Source organism: Garra rufa, chromosome 15, assembly GCF_049309525.1.
Source record: "Garra rufa chromosome 15, GarRuf1.0, whole genome shotgun sequence".
NCBI classification, from domain to species: domain Eukaryota; kingdom Metazoa; phylum Chordata; class Actinopteri; order Cypriniformes; family Cyprinidae; genus Garra; species Garra rufa.
This window is the reverse complement of record NC_133375.1, coordinates 23,546,888-23,570,184: the sequence shown is the minus strand read 5'-3', so window position 1 is coordinate 23,570,184 and position 23,297 is coordinate 23,546,888. Positions and strand designations below refer to the sequence as shown.

The following is a 23,297-nucleotide window of genomic DNA, read 5'->3' as shown; positions in this document are numbered from 1 at the left end:
TGACGTCCTCATTACCTGTCTGGGCCATAAAATGTTTCAAAGCTGCATTTTTTTCATCAAAAATGTAATCAAAAATATCTACATTTGTGTTGTGAAGATGAACAAAGATCTTTCGGGTTTGGAACTGCATGAGGGTGAGTAGCCTAATCATTTTTGGGTGAATTATCCATTTAATCTAATTTTTACTCACTGGTTTATATAAGAATATGGTGATTAATAGTCATAATCCATCTAGACTTTCTTATGCATTTAAGTAGCTTTAAACAGCTTTAAGCTAGTATGATTTATGAATGGATATAAACTATTTCCAGTGCAGTCTACATAATTCAAAGTCAGTGTTTTGTGTTCATCCCAGTGATGTTCCTCTACAGATGCAGGCTAATAATTTTGATGAACTTGTTTGGAAAACTGCCATGGATAGTGTATGAATTAATCCTGTCAGTATTTTTAAGGTGCAGTATCAAAACGGTCGTGCCGCCTGCAGTTGCTATGGTTTTCTCCTCAAGCGTCCTTAGCCTACTAAAAAGGCTGTTTGGAAATGCCTTTGAAGTACACATTTATATGTAAAAATAGTTATTTCTGAGAACCAATACCTCGCATCATTGAAACCACGAAAGAGCGCAATGAGAGGGACTGAACGCGAGTGACAGGCGAGTACCGGGGGGCCCGTTTAGCTCTCAAGGCGCTGAGAGGGCGGGGAGGGTGTTCCTCAGGACTGAACGAACGGACTACATGAGAGAGCGAGGAAGCGACAGACAGAGAGAGAGAGAGAGAGAGAGAGAGAGAGAGAGAGAGAGAGAGAGAGAGAGAGAGAGAGAGAGAGACGTGCGCACTTGAGCTGGAGCTGTGTGGGAAAATAGCGCACAGGCGAGAGACTCCAGCTTAACCTGAGACCTGGGATCTCACCATAGGGTCCAGCTGTGGATGTCCAACATCTTTTGCGCCTGGAGTTCGTTCAAACTTTTATAAGGGGACATAGCCTTGAGAGAAGTATTTATTCCTTTTAGAATAAAGAAAGCTTCGTTGAAAGTGGTCCATTCAACATGGAATTACCGGTTCTGGTTTTAGTGGCGGTGGTTCTGTCGTTCGGCACCAGCACTAAACTGAACGTGCCGCGCCTTCGCCTGTCATACAAAGGTAAATCACATCACATTTATCTGAATGAGTTTAACTTTTAATTATTCGTTTTTTTAACGGAACACAAAAGGCAAAGCTCTAATAAATAGATGTAAAATTACCTGCTTAAGCTTTTTCCTGCTACTGTGAGGAGAGAACACGGTCCAGTGCTTTAAGTAGCTAGATTAATGATTTATTTTCACTGTTTGAGTGTTAAGGTTAATGTTGCTATCCCTCAGTTCATCGTGTGTGTGAGTTAGTTTACACAATTTACAGGTGCGTGTGGTGAGAAAATTCAATCCACATTTACTCGCAATCAGTCGGAAAAAATGTTAATTGCGTAATGTGTTTGCATTAACAGAAGCTTATATGAAATAAATCTAACAGCTACACGATAGGACAGATCGCAGACATTTACAGAAAATGCATATGAGCTGTAATGTACTGTTATGAATGCAGAAAAGTACTACAGGTAATATGAATTAATAGAAATTTGAATTGCGAGTAAGATTATATAGCACAGTGCCATTAGTAGTAATATTGCACTGCACCGTTTGTTAATTTAATTTTTGTCATGTTGTTTTTTTTCTTGATTGTGTATGTCAACTGGGTCTTATTAAAAGTATATTTAAAGGCACTGTGGAATGTCACTTTGAGTTTACTAAGGCAGGTTTTTTTACAGTGTATGTATGAAGAGACCCACACAGAATTATGTTTCTAGTAAACTGTTTCCTTTGTCGCTTTTCGCATTTGTATTGCTTTCCACACATCCTGCTTTACACACTGAGTCTTTTTTAAAGCTTTGCGCGAAGTCCCTCGGTGACCTTATCAGATTCAAATCGGAGCGCCCTGTTCAACACGATTACAGTGCCGTTTCCGTCTTTGCATGGCAGTGAGCTTCTCTTGAGATGTTGTGGCTGGTCTTTTTTTAAACTGTGGGAAAAAGCTATACGTCAGGGCTCTGGGCTACTGTTTCAGCTGTTATCCAAAACTTCAGGATCCTCATGCCTCGAGCTCTCCTGGCGCGCGCTCACCTCCCCGCGGTCAGACTCTTCCCGGTGCGCGAAGCAGTTAGCGCTTTTTATCGCACTACGCCTCTTTATTACTGGATTTATAGAGTGCAAGGAAAATGTTGCAGTGACCCGAGGGAGTTTGAGAAGTTTTTACCTCATTAATGTTATTAAAGGAATAGTTCATCCAAAAATGAAACTTCTGTCGTTAACTCACCCTTATGTCGTTCCAAACCCTCATGACTTTGAGGTGTTAAACTGTGGTCTCATAGTTCAGTAAATGTTTGTAGGCGATATGCAGTTATTTATATAGTGTTTTCACAATGTCGTCAATCAGCCATATTGGTGGCACTGAACATAAACAATGTCACTGAACCGAATGCAAAAATCAGCAATATTTAGCTGATTATTGCTGCTGAAAATGGTAAATTATTGTCATGTTTTGGGCTGTACTAATCAGTCAGACCAGAAAAACATTTTTGAGTACTATAGACTGTCAAAAGTTATAACAAATCAAGGAGAAGAGTGTAAGGGACAAAATGCATTTGTGGTTGGCCAAACTGAACCAGGGTTTCCAGGGCAAGAATCTTGACAATATTCATGTTTGTTCTGTTAATTTTCAGTCAGGTAGGTAAAATATTAGGCTAATATCTTAATTAATACTGCTCATACGCATCTTTACCAATTATTAAAAATATTGTGCCCTTTCCTGCTTACTAAGTCCTTCTCTATATGATTTAGCCAATTCCACAATCCACACGTTTTTGTTTTTTATTTGGTTTAGACAGCATAAATTAGCAGAACAATGTATTTAATAATAATGTATTGCAACAGTGTTTTCTAAAAAAAGTTTTATTGACCACATAAGTAAAATTAGTGCTGTCAAACAATCACGATTATTCCCATCCACATATACAGTATATACCTTTTGAAATTATTTATATTCAGATAATTTATATTATATGTAAATATATTTAATATATAGCATAATGTATTTTTATTAGGGGTGGGCATAGATTAATTTTTTTAATCTAGATTAATCTAGATTAAATCTTGGAATTAATCTAGATTAATCTAGATTAAAATGGCTAATTTGAATTCTGCTGAAGGCATTCAGAATATGTGTGCTACCCAAATAATGACTAAAAGTAAGTCTTTGAGAATGGATCATAAAGCTCATAAAGCTGTTCTATGATAATTTGTTGATGAAAATAAATTATGTTCAATTAGATGTACTTGTGTTTACTAACTAACTAACAATGAAATTATTTTTTCTACCTATTAGATTGTGTTTTTTTAACGTCAACACCTACCCAGCCCATTACATGTTACACCGTACTTTTATTTTGACAGGTTGCTGTGAAGTTTCTGTGTCATACAGTTTGATATGATGCTAGTTTTCTCAAATGAAACGGTAAAAGTGACACTCACAGCAGTTTGGGAGATTAAGTTTATCTGTTCATGTGAGATGAAAATGCCAAAAAATACCGGGAGCGTCACGTGTGTTTCAGTATGCGTGTAGTAAAAGCTCGTCTCCGCAATGCATACATACAGCTAGGCAAACGGAACATATCGGATTCATATTAAAACGGTCTTTTTGCATTTCAGTTTTCACATGCACTAGTCCATATCGCGATTTGAATTAAGTGACTGACCAACATTTGATTTATGAATCCAAAAAACGACGAATTTACGTGGCATTTCGCTATAGTAGATTCGGTTTTTATGAATGGAGGACGACGCGATCCCGTCTGTGTTTTGGCGGAGGAGACGTAAACGCGCCGCGTTAAACTATCAAGGTGAAAGTCATCATAGCTTGCGTAGTTTAGACCCAGCTCCCAACCCAAATTTGAGAATAGATTAACGGCGATATTTTTTTTATCGCGCGATAAGAGTTTCACGTTAACGCAGCACGTTAACGCCGATAACGGCCCACCACTAATTTTTATTAAATATATACATGCATGTTTGTGTTTTTATATATACATAATAAATATACACTGTACACACAGACACATGTATATGTTAACAAAAACATTTATTTTGGATTCGATTAATCACGATTTATCGTTTGCAGCAATAAAATAAATATACAGTCAAACCAAAATTTATTCAGGCACCTTCAACATTTCTCACATTATCACAATCTATTTGCTATAGTTTAGAATATGGTAATAAAATATGACAAGAAATCAAGAGTTGAAATGTGTCAGAACAAATTCATCTTGATAATGTCAGATAACTTTGATAGAAAGGTGTGTAACAAAACATGGTCAAATCAAAGTGTCAAATCAAGTATTTAGAAATTTTACTGGTAGTCCACTGTATGAATAATGTTTGGGTATAATGTTTCACAGTTTACTTTATGTCTCATGTACATAAATCAACAATAGTGTCCTGCACCCACTAGTACAAAAATATTAAAAGTCTGCTTTCTGGTTTGACTGTATGTTGTTGTATACTCCTTGTAAAATTCATACAGTGCTGCCTAAAACCTTTTTTTGTATGTTCCGGAAGAAAGAAAATCATATGGGTTTGTAACAACATGTAGGTGATCAAATGATCATTGAATTTTATGCTGGTGCACATTGACTCCTATAGCATGGAAAAAACTACTTTGGAAGTAAGTGGTATTGGTTTGGTATTCTTCAAAATATGTCTTCTTTTGTTTTCAGTGTAAGAGAGAAACTCATACAGGTTTGGAACAAATACAAATTGAGGGAGAGTATATGATGACTTTTCATTCTTGGGTGAACTATCCCTTTAAGCCCCGGTCAGACTACACGATTTTTTTGTCGGTTACGACAGTCACTGTGTCAGACTATGCGATTTTGACAGGTTAAAATCTTGTCGTGTCGTTGGTACCAAACATGTCACACTACACGACGCTTTGCGACCAATCATTGCATGAGGTCTACGACAAGTCGCACTCTACACTGAAAAAAATGTTATGTTGAATTTACTTAATTTTATTACGTCAAGGGGTTGCACGAAATAAATTTATCTAAATCCAGATATATTTTTTAAGTTGAGTGAATTTATATTTTATAAGTTGAGTTTACTTATATTTTATAAATTGGTTGTATTTATATTTTATACAATGAGTTTATTAATATCTTTCATTAATTTCAGATTAATTATATTCATAATTTTAGCTAAACTATTTTGAGTAGAATTTACTCAAATTAATTGTGCAACCAGATCAATTTAATCGTTTAATTTCTACATATTAAAATTAATTTTAATCCAATTTTTTTTTTTTTTTAATCTAGCTGGCAGAGCTGGGACCAAGTCTTTCTATTAAAGTCACAATTTAAAGCCGAGGATCAAATGTTGATGTTTCATTGGTTAAGATGATGCTACCATCATGAAGATCAGTGTTTGCTTTAGTTGGACTCTTGACGCTTGATTTATTATGTTAGACCTCTTGCTGCAACATCATATATAGTGCTATAGATTAGAGAGTTTGAATGTAATATGATAGTTATCAGGTAGTGGCCTGATTATATGTAGAGTAACTACTATTGTGTTTAGATGTTGAATGAGTAGCTCTGTGAAGATGGACATGTAATTTTTAGTTTTGTTCTGATAGTTCAAAATTAAAAATTCTGCTACATGTAGGACATACAAATAGCTTCAGCTCTTGTGCTATTTAGATAAAGCAGACATCAAGAACCAGCATATGAATCTCAACAATGGTGACAATGAACTAAATTCTTCATGCTGCAATGCATGCTGGGTAACACCATGGTAAAAAGTCCCATCATGCACTACAGCATGAAGAATAATTGTCACCACTGTTGAGGATGGTATGGTAAGTGTTTAAGTCTAAAAGCCTGAGCTGCTGTTAGCTTCTCCTCAATATTTTAGCATTACAGTGGCATTTTTGATAAGACTTTCTCTCCAGCTGTTTGATAGTTGAATGTCAGTCTATTAACCAAAGATTAACCATTTCATGATGTTCACTCACATGATTTAAAAACAAAATATGTTAACTGGACTGCTACTACAAGTTTTTGATTCAGTAATGTGCAAAAACTTCCTGCAGAACAACATAACAATTGCTTAAAAGCAATTTACTTTGAATTACTAAAAGGGTCAAGAGCCCAACTAAAGCAAACACTGATCTTCATGATGGTAGCATCATTTTAACCAATAAAACATCAACATTTGATCCTCTGTAATTCTTGATAACAGCAGGTGTTTATCGCTAATGCACAATCATCATTTAATTAGTCACTTAATTATCTCATTACTTTTAACTCTTTGAGGACTTGGGCTTTAAATTGTGACTTGAATAGAAAGACTTGGTCCCACCTCAGCCAGCTACCATGTTCCAAAACACAGCTTGAGCTGGTCTAACTGGATTTTCCAGTAGGGAATGCAGCATTCAAACGAGTGCATCACGTTCAATCCCCCCGCCTTGGCGCATGCGCAGACCGGACAGTATATGGAAATTAAATGAAACGTATTTTTTTCTAATTACTTTTAATTGAATGAAATTAACTTGTTTTACACAAGGGCAGTGAATTTGAAAATTAATAATAAAAAATAAGTAAGATTAAATAACACATTAAAATCAGTGAAATTAACCAGATAAAAACATGTAACATTTACAAGGGGTCAGAATCATTTTTTTCAGTGTACTTCCGTAAACTTCCGGTGACCGCAACATTGCCCGAGGTTTCCCTGTGCATGGGCGACATTTGACTCTTGAGACAGGGGAGTCAAGAAAAAAAACAATCGGATGTAAGCATTAAAATAGTGCCCTACTGTATTGCAGCACATCAAAGCTGCACTTCAGCCTGGGCAGATGGGCCCTGACTTTTTTTTAGGCTTCTCCTTATTTTTATAATTTAGACATCCATCAATTATGGTGAAGAAAAAAGTTCCGCGCTGGTGGAAACAACACGAAACTTCACTTTCGAGACCGACTCGGACGCCGTTTAGTGTGCTAATTCTGCGCAGCTGAATCCGCGTTCAAGCGCACACAATAGGCTAAAACTCGCCCCAAGCACCAGCAAAAAAAAAAAAAAGAGAGAAAAAATAACAATGAATGGGTCGAGGAAAGAGTAAGGACATAAATTAATTATTTATTAATAAATTTGTGTTTTCTGAGTCAGTGTCGCAAAGATCCTGACTCGCAATCTAATTTTTTAGAGAGAAATTCATATTTACGAATTGCATTAAAGAGTTTTTTTTTTAAATTTGTTTCATTTCGTTAAGTAATAATTTAAAGCTTTCTATAAATATATTTATTATGTCTGTAAGGCATGCATTTCGCTTCATTTTGTTAAGCACTCCTGTTCAAGAAGATGGCAGAAAGCACATAATTTTTGTTTTCTTTATCTTATAAAAATGCTGTAACGTTTCTTTAGCTTCCACTTTCTGCACAAACTATGCGCCTATAGCGCACATTTATCTGTAAACTATTGTTTTATACTTGAACTGTTTTATATCTATAGATTTAATTTTAGGCAAGTCGTGATGATTTGAGAAGGCAAACTGATCAAACAGACTATGATCAATCTTCCACTGGGCGCTGTTTGGTAAAAACAAAAAAAACAAAAAATAATTATATTCAACAAATAAAAAGTGCTCCAAACGTTTTTCTAAATTAGCTAAACTGAAAACGAAACTAAATATAAACACTTTGCCATTACATGCAAAACTGGACTATTTTATAGCTGAAACAAGTTGTTTTGGTAGAAGGGAAAATATATTTTTGTCCCGTCTATTGCTTCACCATTATTTCGAGAATAAGCATCGTAAATAGGCAAATGTCACTCCGAAAACATATCAGCATGCATGTGCCGAAAAACGAAAGTTTCATGCAAGTTCTGAATGAATTAAAGCCTGGAAAGTGCATTACTGAAATCGTCACAAATCTTGGTTCATAAAGATCTCACAAAATTCCGTTATAATTAATAAAGCTCTCTAAACTACACAATTAATCTTTTATTTACATCGCGTCTACACTCATAAAATGATTCACGAGTGCACAAAACGGCACTTAATAAAAACCAATGTAAATTAAAATGACATCGAAACAGGTTATCTTCATAGATGCATTTGTATAAAAAAAAATCCTGTGTGGCCGCAAATAAACCAATGTATGGGAAACACTTATTGTGAATGAGAATCATTGTGAGTTACCAGGTTGCTGAAGCGCCTCTGCTATTGATCGCCAACGTATAGTCCCTTGATGACACATCAAAAAGGCAATCATACTGTTGCCATAGCTCCACAAAGCTTTCTTCCAATTCACAGGTCCAACTAGTAGCAAAGTCATCTCTCTTTCGTTTTGCCATGTTTAAAAGCTGTGTATGCAGGCCCGGTTCCAGAACTAAATCACTGAGGGTGCTTCCTAAATTAATGAGGGTGCTCTAACATTATACCATCATAGTCGACATTAGGGCGCGACACTGATGGCGCGCGTTGCTATTTTAAAATCAAAATACTTCATTTTTGTATGTAATGGCAAATTGATTATACTTTCGTTTTTTTATTAACTTAATTTAGAAAAAAAACGTTTGGAGCATTTTTGTTCGTAAAATATAAGTTTTTATTTTATTATTATTATTTTTAAGGAACAGCGCCCAGTGGTAGACTGATGAGTCTGTTAATTTGATCAGTTTGCCTACTCATCACGATTTGCATAAAATCTATAGATATGAAATAGTTCAAGTATAAAACAATGTTAGTTTAAACGTTAAACCTAGAGATAAATGTGCGGTATTAGGCGCATATCCAATAGTTTGTGCAGAGAGTGGAAGCTGAAGACGCAGGACATGGGCGCCAGTGCATTTTTTTCAGTGGAAGCAATTTAAAATTATCTGTCATTTTTGCTCACAAAGGTAAGAGTAGGTTAATACATCATTCAGTACTGTAAAGGGTGTACTTTTATTTGTGTGCACTTAAAAAAACGTATAAAATAGTTTTAAATTATTACTTAACGAAATAAAACAAATAGAAAACAAAAACTCTCTCATTATGTAATCCGAAAAGATAAATTTCTCTTTAAAGGCGCGTCCAAAAAGGATTTTTGTTACACTGACTCAGAATACACTAGTTTATTAATATATAATTTAAATAAGCTTTACTCTTTCTGGCCCGGCACATTCAGTGTTATTTATTTACCTTTGTGGCAATTTTCAGCATATTGTGTGCTTGAGCGCGGATCTGTTCCAGCTGCGCTGCAGTCCGTGCCCGGTCTCGAAAGTGAAACCGAAAGTGAAGTCTCCTGTTGTTTCCACCAGCGCGGCATTTTTTTCTTCACCATAATTTATGGATGTCTAAAATATTAAAATAAGGAGAAACCTAAAACAGATAAAACCGGTGCCCGTCCACCTCTGAACTTTGACTTGAAAATTGGCCTGAAGCCCAGCAACTAGAGGTGTAAAAAAGTCGGGCTAGTCGGCCGAGGCTGAAATGCAACGCTCTAATTGACTGCTTTGATGCGTTACAATATGGTAGGGCATTGTTTTAATGCTTACAGCAGAAAAATAAATGTTTTTTTTAATGATTACTCACTGGATTGTTATCTAAATCTGCAATAAAATGACATTATTACAGCTTTAACTGAGGGTGCTATTGATTTCGTTTGAGGGTGCTTAGCACCCTCAAGCACCCCCGTAGAACCGGGCCTGTGTGTATGGAAGAGGTTCTGTGCTCCTATTGGTCAACGTCACCCATGTGACAGAACTCGTCGTGGAGGGCCGGAAAAATATTAAACATGCTAGTCTTTCTCTGAAGACGTCGTGGAGCATCGCAGACATGTACTGGACTATGTCACACTACACGATATGAAACGTTCGAATCTTGTGTCCCGACGCCCATTGTCGTATACGATTCTCCACGACACCCTACGACAAGCAAATCGTGGCAAAATCGGGCTAAAATCGTGTAGTCTGACCGGGGCTTAATAAGAGAAACTTTGCCTAACCCTAATTTACCTGCAGGGTACGAGGCTTAACGTGGCGACAGGAATGTGAAGCAGTAGTTTGTGTTAATTGTTTTATCAGTGCCTCTGATAAGTGGTTTTCATTAATGATTATAAGCTGAACCATGAGTCGGGTGTCCGGTTTCCCTCCTTTGATTTGAGTGTGTGACTGGAGCGCATCTGTGCAGAGTTTAATGCGGTCATCTAATGCGCCCCAGTCCCTTCGTGGAGCTCTGATTGCATGTAATCGGCCTGTGTTCTTCTCTATGGACGCGCTATTAACCTTGATAATGATCAGCCTAGAGACCCATAGAGTTGGAGTCCATATATTTAGATTTTCAAAACTGCCGGGTCTCAGGACGCATGTTGGTCATTCTGCTTACTGAAAAGGCTAAAGCATACACTCATCAAGCTGTCAGAGCTGTATGGATTGGTCTAGAGGGAGCATGTTATGTTTTGAATGGGAAATGAAGGATATGCCTGTATGTGCCAGCAGCTGGGCAGTAAGTGTGTGTGTTTGTGGATATGTAGGGTCCTTTGGTGGGTCACTTCTGACCTCTGCTCTGTGAAATGTGTGTGCTGATTTAGAAGGAGACACATGGTTTTTCCTCCCTCGTGCACTTTCACACCCACATGCATTCATATATACACACACTGGCACACTTTACTATTTTATGGTTGAACATACACAGAGACGCAGAGCTGGGCGGATCTGTGTTTGTTTTAGTTTACATGAATGAATTAATGAGTTTATTTTTGTAGCGTTGCCCAGATGTTTGTGCATGGTTTGTGAGGTCTGGGCATAGAATCTGTCACTAAAAGAATGTTTGATGATTCTTGTGTTTCGTTCACATTCTCTCACTCCCTAAATATTCCCAGCTCCCTAGAAGCGTTTGTTTGAGCGAGCAGGCCACAGAGTTTCATGTCCGTAAGATGGATGTTGTGAAACTCTCCCATGAGATCGCAGTTCTAGATTAGAAATTGCTCTAAATTTTAAGGGTGATGTTAGAACTGGAACTGCCAGACTAGCCACTGAATTAGACATGCTCTCTCTTACCAAAATCCGGCCCTACAAACGTACAGTTGTGCCATTGAGAATACTGTAATCAGAGACGATGCAGGAGAGCAGCGGCATGTAGCAAAATATGATTCTTGCACCACAAACTAACAACTGCTTATAACAGCTGCTTATGAAGCTGAATATGGGATTTAGCCTGAACAATCCACTTCTCAGATGCTCTCTGCTTCTTGCATTCCATATATGGGCTGCTCTATTAATGTGCAAAATCACGACTGGCAGAAAGTGCTTCAAATTCTTTTGGTTGGCAAAACAGACATCTGACTTTTCCCCTGTTTACAGATACTTTAGAACCTAATTCAGTTAAATCTGTCCAAAAGGGGGATTTTACAGTGATGCTCTAAAAAGAAATTTCAGGTTCCCCAAAGAACAGTTCTTAAGAGAACCATTTTTTCTTAGTCTGAAGAACATTTTAAAAATCTTTGTGAATTAGAAAGGTTCCATGGATGTTAAAGGATTAGTTTACTTCCAGAATAAAAATGTCTTGGTAATTTACTCACCCCTGTGTCATCCTAGATGTTCATGTGTTTCTTCAGTTAAAAAGAAATTAAGGTTTTTGAGGAAAACATTCCAGGATTTTTCTCCATATAGTGGACTTCAATGGGGATCAGCAGGTTGAAGTTCCAAATTGCAGTTTCAATGCACCTTCAAAGCTATACACGATCCCAGCCGATGAATAAGGGTATTATCTAGTGAAAAGGTAATTTCCTTAAAAATAAAAACAGTAAAATAAAAAATAAAAAATTTCGTCATGTGCATCCACAACTTCACGCTGGAATCTCGTATATTTCGCAAAGGTCATGTGTGGTTTGTTCATCTGTGTGCTCCGGTTCAAAAAGGTAGGGTAGGGCAAAAAACTCAATCTCATTTTCTCCTCCAACTTCAAAATCGTTCAGTGTCGTTTTTTTCTGTAAAGGGTGTTTCTTTCTTCGCATGTTCACTTTGTAAACACTGGGTCGGTACTTCCGCCCAAGTCACGTGTGGCCTTTCTAATGTGACTACATAATATGTCAGCTCGAGCTACTGCAAGACAAGCATTTGTGGTTAAAAATTACATACATTTTTATTTTTTTTAGAAAATGACAGATTGTTTCGTTAGATAAGGCCCTTATTCCTCAGCGGGGATTGTGTAAAGTATAAGGAGAAAATCCTGGAATGTTTTCCTCAAAAACCTTAATTTTCTTTCCAACGGAAGAAAGAAAGACACAACTTGGATGACATAGGGGTGAGTAAATTATGAGGAAATATTTATTCTGTAAGTGAACAAATCCTTCAAAGGTTCTTTATTTATCTATAGATCCCAATTATACAGTACTTTTAGGAGCGTAATATGAATATTTTTTTGCCATTCCAGAAAACAATGCTCACATTACCTTTAATCCATGTTCAAGGATAGACATTTGAAGGTATACAAATAAAGTACATTAACATGCCCAGTTCTTAATGAGCTAAACTAGGTTTTTCCATAGTTCTACAAATTTCTCAAAGTGTAATTTAATAATTGAAGCATTAAATACACAAGCAAACTCTCAGTGCTGAGTGCAAATCCTTCTGGGGAGTTCGTATTTATGAGTCGGGAAGTCATAATTGTGGTCGTAAATGTCAGGTGCAGTGACACCACTTTGATTGGATGGGATTTGCCTTTTTGTTACAAAAAAATTGCAGCACAAAAACATTTTTTTTAGGAAGGGAACCCTTGGTTTAAGACTTGTGGCTTACTATAACTCCAATTATGTCTCTTACTGAAATATGTAGTAGAACACCTATGAAAGATATACATTATTTAAAAAATCCACATTGTTTTATACGTATTTTGGACCATGGTGGGCGCCAATATTCGATTATGCGAAATGATTGCACTTGGTGAGCTACTAATGCTGTCCCATCAATTTTTACCCTTAAGGAGTCTAAATGCTCCCGGATATCGGGTGAAATCTGCCCTGCAAAATTCCTAAAGTGGCCACGGCGTCATGACAAGCGTCAGCATGCTTGCATCCTTTCAGGATGGCATTTAGTGTTTCTTATCTCTGCCGTTTGTAAGCTCTTTCAGTAGCTGTGATCTACTAAAAACCCCAAAGCCATCAAGGCTAAAGTGGAGAGAACAAAGATGCAGGTTTTTAGAGGGAAGGAAGTTTTATTTATCCACAGGTATCTTGCCATTCTTTTCTCCTCTTCTTATCTGTTACATTGTTGCCCTTCAAGCCACCCAATGTGGCATCATATCAGTATTTTATTTTTTGAGTTGTGGTCAATAATAGCAACAGGTAGTGCCAGTAGCTCACCGAGTGCAACGTCATTGAAATAATGCCACCCTCCATAGTCCAAAATATGTTTAAAATTATTTGGATTTTTTAAATAGCGTAAATCTTTCATGGGTTTTCTACTACATATTTCAGTCAGAGACATCATTTATGTCATTTTGAGCCATAAAAGTCTTAACACCTAGGGTTCCCTTTAACTTCTGCAAAATTATGAATAAATGCACATCAGGTGAGTTTTTGCCTTATGTTTTCAATTTGTTGTAAACTGAATAATTTTATATTCTGTCGTAATTGTACAAAACTGTCATTTTTGTACATGCAACTTAGCTAGTTTTATTGTAAATTTAAAAAAAATCATACATCTTAACAAATTTACCATCAACTACAGACTCTTATTGTGTCCACCATGTTTTTTTTTTTTTTTTACTGACGCCCTTGAAAGTCAAGGCTTTCAAGAAATTAGAGTTTCCCACTCGTAATTATGGACAATGATGTAGTGTTTATGTGCTCACATAAATACGATCTTCTGACATGACTTGAACCACCACTGGTCATACTAAAAAAAACCATTGTTCAGACTTTTAAACTGCATGTAAATGTACTGATTGTATATTTTGTGCTGGTCCAGGCCGAGTATGGAGAATATATGGTGTGTGAATGAGGAAAAAATAGATGGGCAAAACCAAGACCTATTGAGGAAATGAATTTCAGGCTGAGGTTTAACACAAACAGGCATATAGTTTGTACAGGTACAGTATATACAGTACATACAGACATAAGGCAAGAATACTTTGTTTGTACTGTGCAAAATGGATGCAGGTGGAATTTTAATGAAAACACACATTCCCTTCATCCTTGTGGCGTCAGTCAAGACTTTGCAGTGTAACGTAGCAGAACAATGCAGCATTGTGGCGGTTTCCTCCTGGGTTGAGGGGAGTTTGCAGCTTACTGCAATTAGGTCGCAAGCCCTGGACGTGATCAGACGCACTGATAATGACCGCAGCAGCTGCTGGTCACTTAAACTATGATTTGATTTTTTAACCCCTAAGCTGATGACTGTCCTGGGAGCCGTCACACGAACACATGCGCACACTTAATTGCAGCTGTAATGGTCTCAAGCACACTGCACAAATACAGCTGCCCTCTATACACACACGCTAACATATGGAAACATGGCTGCTAAAAGGGATCAGGGTAATAAAGGAGAAAGAAAAAAGGTGTCAGAGAAAGCAAAGAACGAGTGGAGGTAAATAAAAGAAGGAATTGTGTGGACAATGAATTTCACCCACAGTCATACAGATTATTGGTGTGAGAAAGAAACTTTCTTTCTTTCTAAATGTGTAAACGAGTCTGTTTGTGTAGCCATAACAAGGCGTTTTGTCTAGCTGCTGGAGTCTTATTGTGTGCGTGTGTGTACAGAGGGGAAAGCACTGACTCCCATGGCTGTTGTCCAGAGGGGTTTATCTAAACCCTCACGTTCTGATTCTTGCTTTGGGGAGAGAGGGGATCAGCAGAGGCCAGGGAGCAGGAGAAGACAGAGGGACTGAAAGAATGAGACTGACAAAAGGAACGCTGAGAAAATAAGCTAGAAAAAGTGGGTTTGAGGGGGAGAGGGGCTTTTATGAGTTTACCAGTAAGTGCTGGTGTAGCCGGATTTGCCCTGAAGTAACGTGAGTGTGTGTGTGACAAATGAAGACAGACAGCCAGAGACAGAGCGAGAGAATTAGGGGAAACAACACAGATTCTATGATACTATGGAGAATTACTTACATGAACATGTATATGCTACTAGTCAAATGCTTGGATGCATGTACTTATTCTTTATTATGACTATTCTCCACATTTTAGAATAATAGTGAAGTCATCAAAACTATTAAGTAACACAAATAAATGTTCAGGGATTAAGAAGAGGGATTGCGTTTAAACAAAACTCATCATCCTTTGTCTAGATTCCAGATCTGCACACTCCAACTTCATGAGGTGCATCTTGGGATGTTGTGGAGATCTTATTTATGCTGGGTACTTTGCCTTTTTGCCGTTTGCTATATGGTATAACTTGTATATTCAAAAAATAAATAATATATATTCAGTATATTTTACTTTCATTTTTTAAAATATTATCTGTACACAAAATTAACTATATATATGATATAATAATAAAAAAGCTTCTGTTTCAAACAAATGCTGTTCTTTTGAATGTTTATCTATTTATCATGAATCTTGATTTCATTCTATTTATAATGACTATTTGGTAAGTATTTGCTTTCATCTTCCTTGTAAATATATATGTTTTTATTTTATTAAGTATAAAATAACAACTGCAATTTTAACAATATTTTAAATGTGATTTATAAGATTTGTTTTATTTTGAATCCATTTTTTCCTTGTAAAAGGCAAAAAGTTGATCATACTGATTTCTAACTTAAGGATTCATTAGTCTGAATATACATTGAACCAAACAGTATCATAACATCTTAGTTGATAATTCAGTATAATTTATTTTTGACAAAACATCCCATGTTTCGGTAGTGACAGCACATTTTCAGTAGTGACACATACTAAAACACTACTAAAACACAAAAAAATTGCATAACTGTACTAAATTATGGGTTATTTCCCCCAAATAAAGGATTATGTGTTTCCTTTTGTCACTACCGAAACAATTATGACATGTTTTGGTCGTGACAATTTAATGGAAAAACACACCCCAGTTTAAAAAATTTAGGAAAATGTTGCCATATGGCAACAGTGTACCACAATGGAAATGGAAATTTTTTTTAAATTAAATTATGATTTTCTTTTCAATTCAAATGCACATTTCTTTTAGAAATTGATGCATCTAATCTTAATTTCCCTCAAAATCTGTCACACATACATGCAGACACATACTGGTCCTTCTCAAAAAATTAGCATATTGTGATAAAGTTCATTATTTTCTGTAATGTACTGATGAACATTAGACTTTCATATATTTTAGATTCATTACACACAACTGAAGTAGTTCAAGCCTTTTATTGTTTTAATATTGATGATTTTGGCATACAGCTCATGAAAACCCAAAATTCCTATCTCAAAAAATTAGCATATCATGAAAAGGTTCTCTAAACGAGCTATTAACCTAATCATCTGAATCAACTAATTAACTCTAAACACCTGCAAAAGATTCCTGAGGCTTTTAAAAACTCCCAGCCTGGTTCATTACTCAAAACCGCAATCATGGGTAAGACTACCGACCTGACTGCTGTCCAGAAGGCCATCATTGACACCCTCAAGCAAGAGAGTAAGAAACAGAAAGAAATTTCTGAACGAATAGGCTGTTCCCAGAGTGCTGTATCAAGGCACCTCAGTGGGAAGTCTGTGGGAAGGAAAAAGTGTGGCAGAAAACGCTGCACAACGAGAAGAGGTGACCGGACCCTAAGGAAGATTGTGGAGAAGGACCGATTCCAGACCTTGGGGAACCTGCGGAAGCAGTGGACTGAGTCTGGAGTAGAAACATCCAGAGCCACCGTGTACAGGCGCCAGGTCAAGCCACTTTTGAACCAGAAACAGCAGCAGAAGCGCCTGACCTGGGCTACAGAGAAGCAGCACTGGACTGTTGCTCAGTGGTCCAAAGTACTTTTTTCGGATGAAAGCAAATTTTGCACGTCATTCGGAAATCAAGGTGCCAGAGTCTGGAGGAAGACTGGGGAGAGGGAAATGCCAAAATGCCTGAAGTCCAGTGTCAAGTAACCACAGTCAGTGATGGTCTGGGGTGCCATGTCAGCTGCTGGTGTTGGTCCACTGTAGGGTCAATGCAGCTAGCTATCAGGAGATTTTGGAGCACTTCATGCTTCCATCTGCTGAAAAGCTTTGTGGAGATGAAGATTTCATTTTTCAGCACGACCTGGCACCTGCTCACAGTGCCAAAACCACTGGTAAATGGTTTACTGACCATGGTATTACTGTGCTCAATTGGCCTGCCAACTCTCCTGACCTGAACCCCATAGAGAATCTGTGGGATATTGTGAAGAGAAAGTTGAGAGACGCAAGACCCAACACTCTGGATGAGCTTAAGGCCGCTATCGAAGCATCCTGGGCCTCCATAACACCTCAGCAGTGCCACAGGCTGATTGCCTCCATGCCACGCCGCTTTGAAGCAGTCATTTCTGCAAAAGGATTCCCAACCAAGTATTGAGTGGATAACTGAACATAATTATTTGAAGGTTGACTTTTTTTGTATTAAAAACACTTTTCTTTTATTGGTCGGATGAAATATGCTAATTTTTTGAGATAGGAATTTTGGGTTTTCATGAGCTGTATGCCAAAATCATCAATATTAAAACAATAAAAGGCTTGAACTACTTCAGTTGTGTTGTAATGAATCTAAAATATATGAAAGTCTAATGTTTATCAGTACATTACAGAAAATAATGAACTTTATCACAATATGCTAATTTTTTGAGAAGGACCAGTATACACAAGCACAAACGCACTCATCGTTACGGTCACTGAAGGCTAACTCATCTTCATTGACATTACATGGGAGAACCAACTCTGCACTCTGCCTATTGCCCTTTCCTTGTAATTTTGCTGTATCCATTTATTAAAAAAAAATTGAAAAAATTCTTATTCATACATAAATAAAACCACACTACAATAAACACTTCAAATAAATAAATAACTGCAATAAAATTATTGATGTTACTATCTATAAAAATCCCAATGGGGAAATACATTACTTCAATTCCACTGTGGTACAGCATTGCCATATGGCACCATTGATATTTTCTCATTTTACAGTAAAACTATATTAGATATGTTGATTTGTGAATAGAAATATGTAATTTACTAACTATAGATGGTGCAAAAAAAAAATCCCCCCTGAGAAGAAATGTTAAGAAATGAGTTTAACACAGCCATTTCTGGAGCACATCAATAGGTGTCCTCCGTGTGAGGGTGACAGTAGGCAAAAGTGTTTTGGAGGAACATTCAAATGTCATTTGACTTAAAAACAGCACATCATTGACTACCTTAGGGCTGGCCATTTTAATTACCATATTCCAATATATTGTATTTTTTTTTTTTTCAGAATAACAAGGAAATGAGTAGAAATTAATTGTTGCCATATGGCGACTCCGTATCATAGAGGGTTAACCTTACTGATATTTAAGTACTATTGTGTGTTTCAGTAGATAATAGAAGGATCTTAGTAAGCAACTAAGATTTGAGTACTTTTTTAAATGTTTTTTTTTTTTTGGTTGTGAGACAACAGTTTGCACCAATTCTGTAGAATGGTCAATATTGTTAATGAAGGTATTCAGTAAATTTTAGATATCTTAGATCGTTTAAGTCTTAACCTACTGTGAAATGTTGACGTAGTCTAATTAAATTTGTTATCTGAGAAGAGCAGTGCATATTTGTGTGTGTGTGCAGTTCTTAACGTTGCGTATTCTCAGTGCCTGGGGAAGACACCATGAGATCTTCCTGTCGATGTTCAATTCTGTGAACGGTCTCCCCTGCTGCTCGCCGCACCAGCCAGTAATCAATTAGTTCCACCACATAACTGCTGACAGAATCAGCCTGAAGCCCTTAAAAGATCAACCTGATACTGATACACACACGCACACACATACGCACATATGCAAGATAAAGTACATTCAAGTTATATATTAATGTATCTGTCTACACCAGAGCGGAGAACATGATTAACTTCCTATGTGGACATGTTTCCTCCTGAGGGTTATGTATTCGTATATTACATATTCATACTTCCTTTCTCACTTCTTATCTTTTTATCTCTGTCTTAATCACATGCAGACACACGACCCTTTAGAAAAAAAAATGAGAATAAACGCAATCCTTAAGGCAAACAGCCCAGTCGGCTCTAACGCAAGACCTCTCCCTTCTTCCATTTACATTCACTTCATTACCAGTAAGCGAAAATCTAAAAGGTAGGCCAGATGCCAACAAGCATGTGTGTGTTATTAATGCTTGTTTAGAAAGTTGGTGGCTTGCCACTGTGCAGAAAGCCTACTGATGTAAGAAAAAGAGAGTAAGGGTATAAATTTTCAGTGCTGTATCTACAGCATAATGTCACTGCATTTCCAACACACCCTGTAAACTCTGGTTTGCATTTATTTAGCTTTTCTCATCTCTTTTCTCGTTTTCTTAGTAATCTCGCACACAACAGATGTGATTATAAGTTAAATGATTTAAAGTTCATAGGGTTTGTAGGATACATGTATCTTTGTCAGGTGTGTCTGTGTGTTGTACAGCTAAGTAAGCCTATAATACGTGGAGAAAGCATCCAAAAGCATTTCCATTCATCTTATTGAAAGATGATTTGTCAGCAGATGTTGAAGTTGCGACATCTTATAACTGGCCTGTGCTAACCAGGCAAACCCTGAGCACTTGTTTGTAACTGCATCATTGATTCTGACACAAGTACTACATTTTTAGCTCTTTTCCAAAGTGTTACACATCTACTGGCACACATACAGCCTCTTACTGTCACACTGGAGAATGACCGCAACTCTGTGTGTGTGTGTGTGTGTGTGTGTGTCATTGAGGGAGTGCTTGCCAACTCAAACCTCTGTGTAGTCTCAGGCTGTCATTTTATCACATCTTAATGCTATTAAATTGGTGATTGTGAAGTGTTATTTTAAGAGAGCAGATTATTTACACAGCTATGGGAAAGAGTCCAGACTACCTGTGTAATTTACACCAGACTCTGTAAGTGTGTTTATGTATGCGAGACACACTTTCACCTTGAAGCAGGTGGCATTTACAGCGCATGAAATCTGGTATTTTGCATGTCCTCTACTGGTCTTCTGTAATGCAGGCAGAACACCATACTAAAATACTCTAAAAGCATTTGTGACCAAACAAATTCCGAGCGAATGATTTAGTGAGTCAGTTCTAATTATTGAATCAAAAACATACAGCGTAAACAGTAACAGTTTTCTAATTAAAGTCTTTGTAAATGAAAACCATACAGCCTAGCCCAAATGAGTCCCGAACATGTGACTCTTATGAGCCGACTTGGTAAACAAGATTGGGGAGTAACTAGTTACACTACCAGTCAAAACTTTTTGGAAAGTAAGATTGTTTATTATAGAAATCTCTTCTGCTCACCAAGTTTGCGTTTATTTGATCCAAAATACAGTGAAAACTGTAATATTGTGAAATAGTTTTACTCTTTAATTAAAAAAAAACTGCTTTCTATTTGAATATATTCTAAAATGTAATTTATTTATTATATGTAATTTAAAGCTAAATTTTTTATTACTCCAGACTTCAGTGTCTCATGATACTTCAGAAATCATTCTAATATGCTGATTTGGTGCTCAAGAAACTTTTTTTATTATTATTACCAATATGTAAAACTATTGAGTAAAGCTGTGAAAATGTGAATAATTTTAATTTTAACAAGAGTTTAATAAGAGAGATCATACAAAATGCATGTTATTTTTTATTTGGTACTGTCCTGAGAAATATATTATATATAAAAGATATTTACATATAGTCCACAAGGCAAAAAAAAAAACCCTGAAATTATTAAAATAACCCCCTTCAAATGTTTGGGAACCCTTGGTTCTTAATACTGTAAAATAAAAATACTTTTTGTTTTGTGATGGTTGTTCATGACTCCCTTGTTTGTTCTGAACAGTTAAACTGAGCACTGTTCTTCTGAAAAATCCTCCAGGTCCTGCAGATTCTTCAGTTTTCCAGCATCTTTTGCATAGTTGAACCATTTCTAGCAGTGATTGTATGATTTTGAGATCCATCTTTTCACACTGAGGACAATTGAGGGACTCAAACACAACTATTAAAAAAGGTTCAAACATTCACTGATGTTCCAGAAGGAAAGATGATGCATTAAGAGTCGGGGGTGAAAACTTCTTGCATTTAAAAAAAAAGGTAATTTGTACTTAATTTGTCTTCCGGGAAACATGCAAGTATCTTCCGTTGCTTCCGAAGGGCAGTACTAAATGGAAAAAAAAAGAAAAATAAGAAAAATTTGGACATCTTCATCCTGTTCAAAAGTTTTCACCCTCCGGCTCCTAATGCGTTGTGTTTCTTTCTTGAACATCAGTGATTGTTTTAACCTTTTTCAATAGTTGTGTTTGAGTCCCTCAGGTGTCCTCAGTGTGAAAAGATGGATTTTAAAATCATACAGTCAATGCTGGAAAACTGAAGAATCTGCAGGACCTGGAATTTTTTTCTGTAGAGTAGTGCTTAGTGTAACTGTTCAGAACAAACAAGGGACTCATGAACAACCATCACAAAACAAAAAACAGTCATAGATCATCCAGGTTACCACACAGTATTAGGGATCAAGGGTTCCCAAACTTTTCAAGGGGGTTATTTTCAGTAATTGGAATTTTTATGCTGCCTCAAAAACTTTTTAAATCAATATATGACTTTTTTGAAGATTTCTTTCCCAGTGGTAGGCATGCTAAAAAAGTTTATAATAATTTTTGATGAAACCATGAAGGACCTAGAATGATTAATGGGAATCAAAACTAAAATCATTCCTTATGATTCCTGTCTCTTTTAAGATATATTGTAAGAGAGAAAGGGAAATGAATGCAAAGCTGCAACTCTAAATTTTTTCAGATGTATACGTCTCTGTTTTATTTACCAGTAATAGTCTCAATATGTGTGTGTTTGTGGGGGACTCAGGGTTGATTCATGACTTATTGAGATCATCTGCCACATTGTGCTCTTGAGTAGAGCACTAAACCACAGGTTACCTCAGGGGTTCATTGCAATTACAGTTCCTATATGTACCCGCTTGATGAAACACATCCGTTAAATGACAAATAGCAGTGTTCCGTGACTGAATATGTAAGTAAGAGTAAGTAAGAGAGTGTCTGCATCAGTATTTCACTGTTTGGAGTCTGTTTTCTGGAAACCAAACCCTTAAAAGTTTTTATATCATTGTGAAACTTGCACGCGAGATCACTCTAATAAAGAAAAGAACAAAACTCGTTCTCTCTTGTTCAGCTTGTGAGTTTATTTGAGGTTTATATAAAAAAACCTCACACAATGTCAACCTCCCGAATATATTTTGAGCTATTTGCCAATGATTGTTAAAATCCAAAAGCTTTTTGGTAAACTCCTTAAATGGCTGAGGAGTTTTAATTGATGTATATAGAAGAGTGGATTGTGAATGTTGTTGCTGCATGTGTGTGTGTTTTTATAATTGTGGTTTAACATTTGGCTTCACTCTTTGGCTTCTGTTTGTGCTCTTTTCATCGGCGCCCCATTAGCGGCTTTAGACGCGTGCCACCCTCTCAACGAGGCCTCATTCCTCCTTCAGCTGCTCTTTCTCCACTCCTCTTTTCTGTCCAACCGCACATTATATGAGGGGAATGTGGAGGGAGTGTGGAGCTGTACTTCAGAATACTAGAGAAAGATAAGAGAATGTGTTCGTAGGTGTGTGTGTTCAGTTCTTATCTATAGTTTAAATGGGCAAAATATGATTTAAAAAAAAAAAAACCTGGGGTATATTGGGGGGGGGGGGGGGGGGGGGCATTCTCATCTGGAAAATTGATAAAAAAAAAAAAATTTAAATAGTTATATTGAATTCCAAAAGTTCTCTTACAGGGTTTTGGTTAATCTATAATTATAATTAGCTTTCTATAAAAGCAGTAGAAGTCTGTGGTATGTCTTCATTTAATTTATAGTTCTTTAATTTCTTTTTAATAAATTTGATTTTGAGAGGGTTATGCATATACTTCTCACACAAACACACTACTGGAAATAATCTAATAGAGCACCTTGAGCTTACTTTAGTGTGAAAGCCCATTTCTGGCACTGAATTGGGACTTTTTTTATCTCAAAATTCTGACTTTTTTTCTTGCAATTGCGAGTTTACATCTTACATGGTTTACAGTTGACAGAAT

The 23,297-nt window shown here is 36.6% G+C and overlaps 1 protein-coding gene across 1 annotated transcript in view; it reads left to right on the top strand.

The window, feature by feature from the left end:
* The first annotated feature begins 872 nt into the window (after positions 1 to 872).
* The window catches only part of sema3bl (sema domain, immunoglobulin domain (Ig), short basic domain, secreted, (semaphorin) 3bl), a 53,758-nt gene continuing 31,333 nt past the window's right edge, over positions 873 to 23,297 (top strand). The window contains exon 1 of the mRNA XM_073818588.1: positions 873 to 1,137. Within this exon, the coding sequence (XP_073674689.1) occupies positions 1,044 to 1,137 (94 nt within the window). The 5' untranslated portion in view covers positions 873 to 1,043. The remainder of the gene's footprint in view (positions 1,138 to 23,297) is intronic.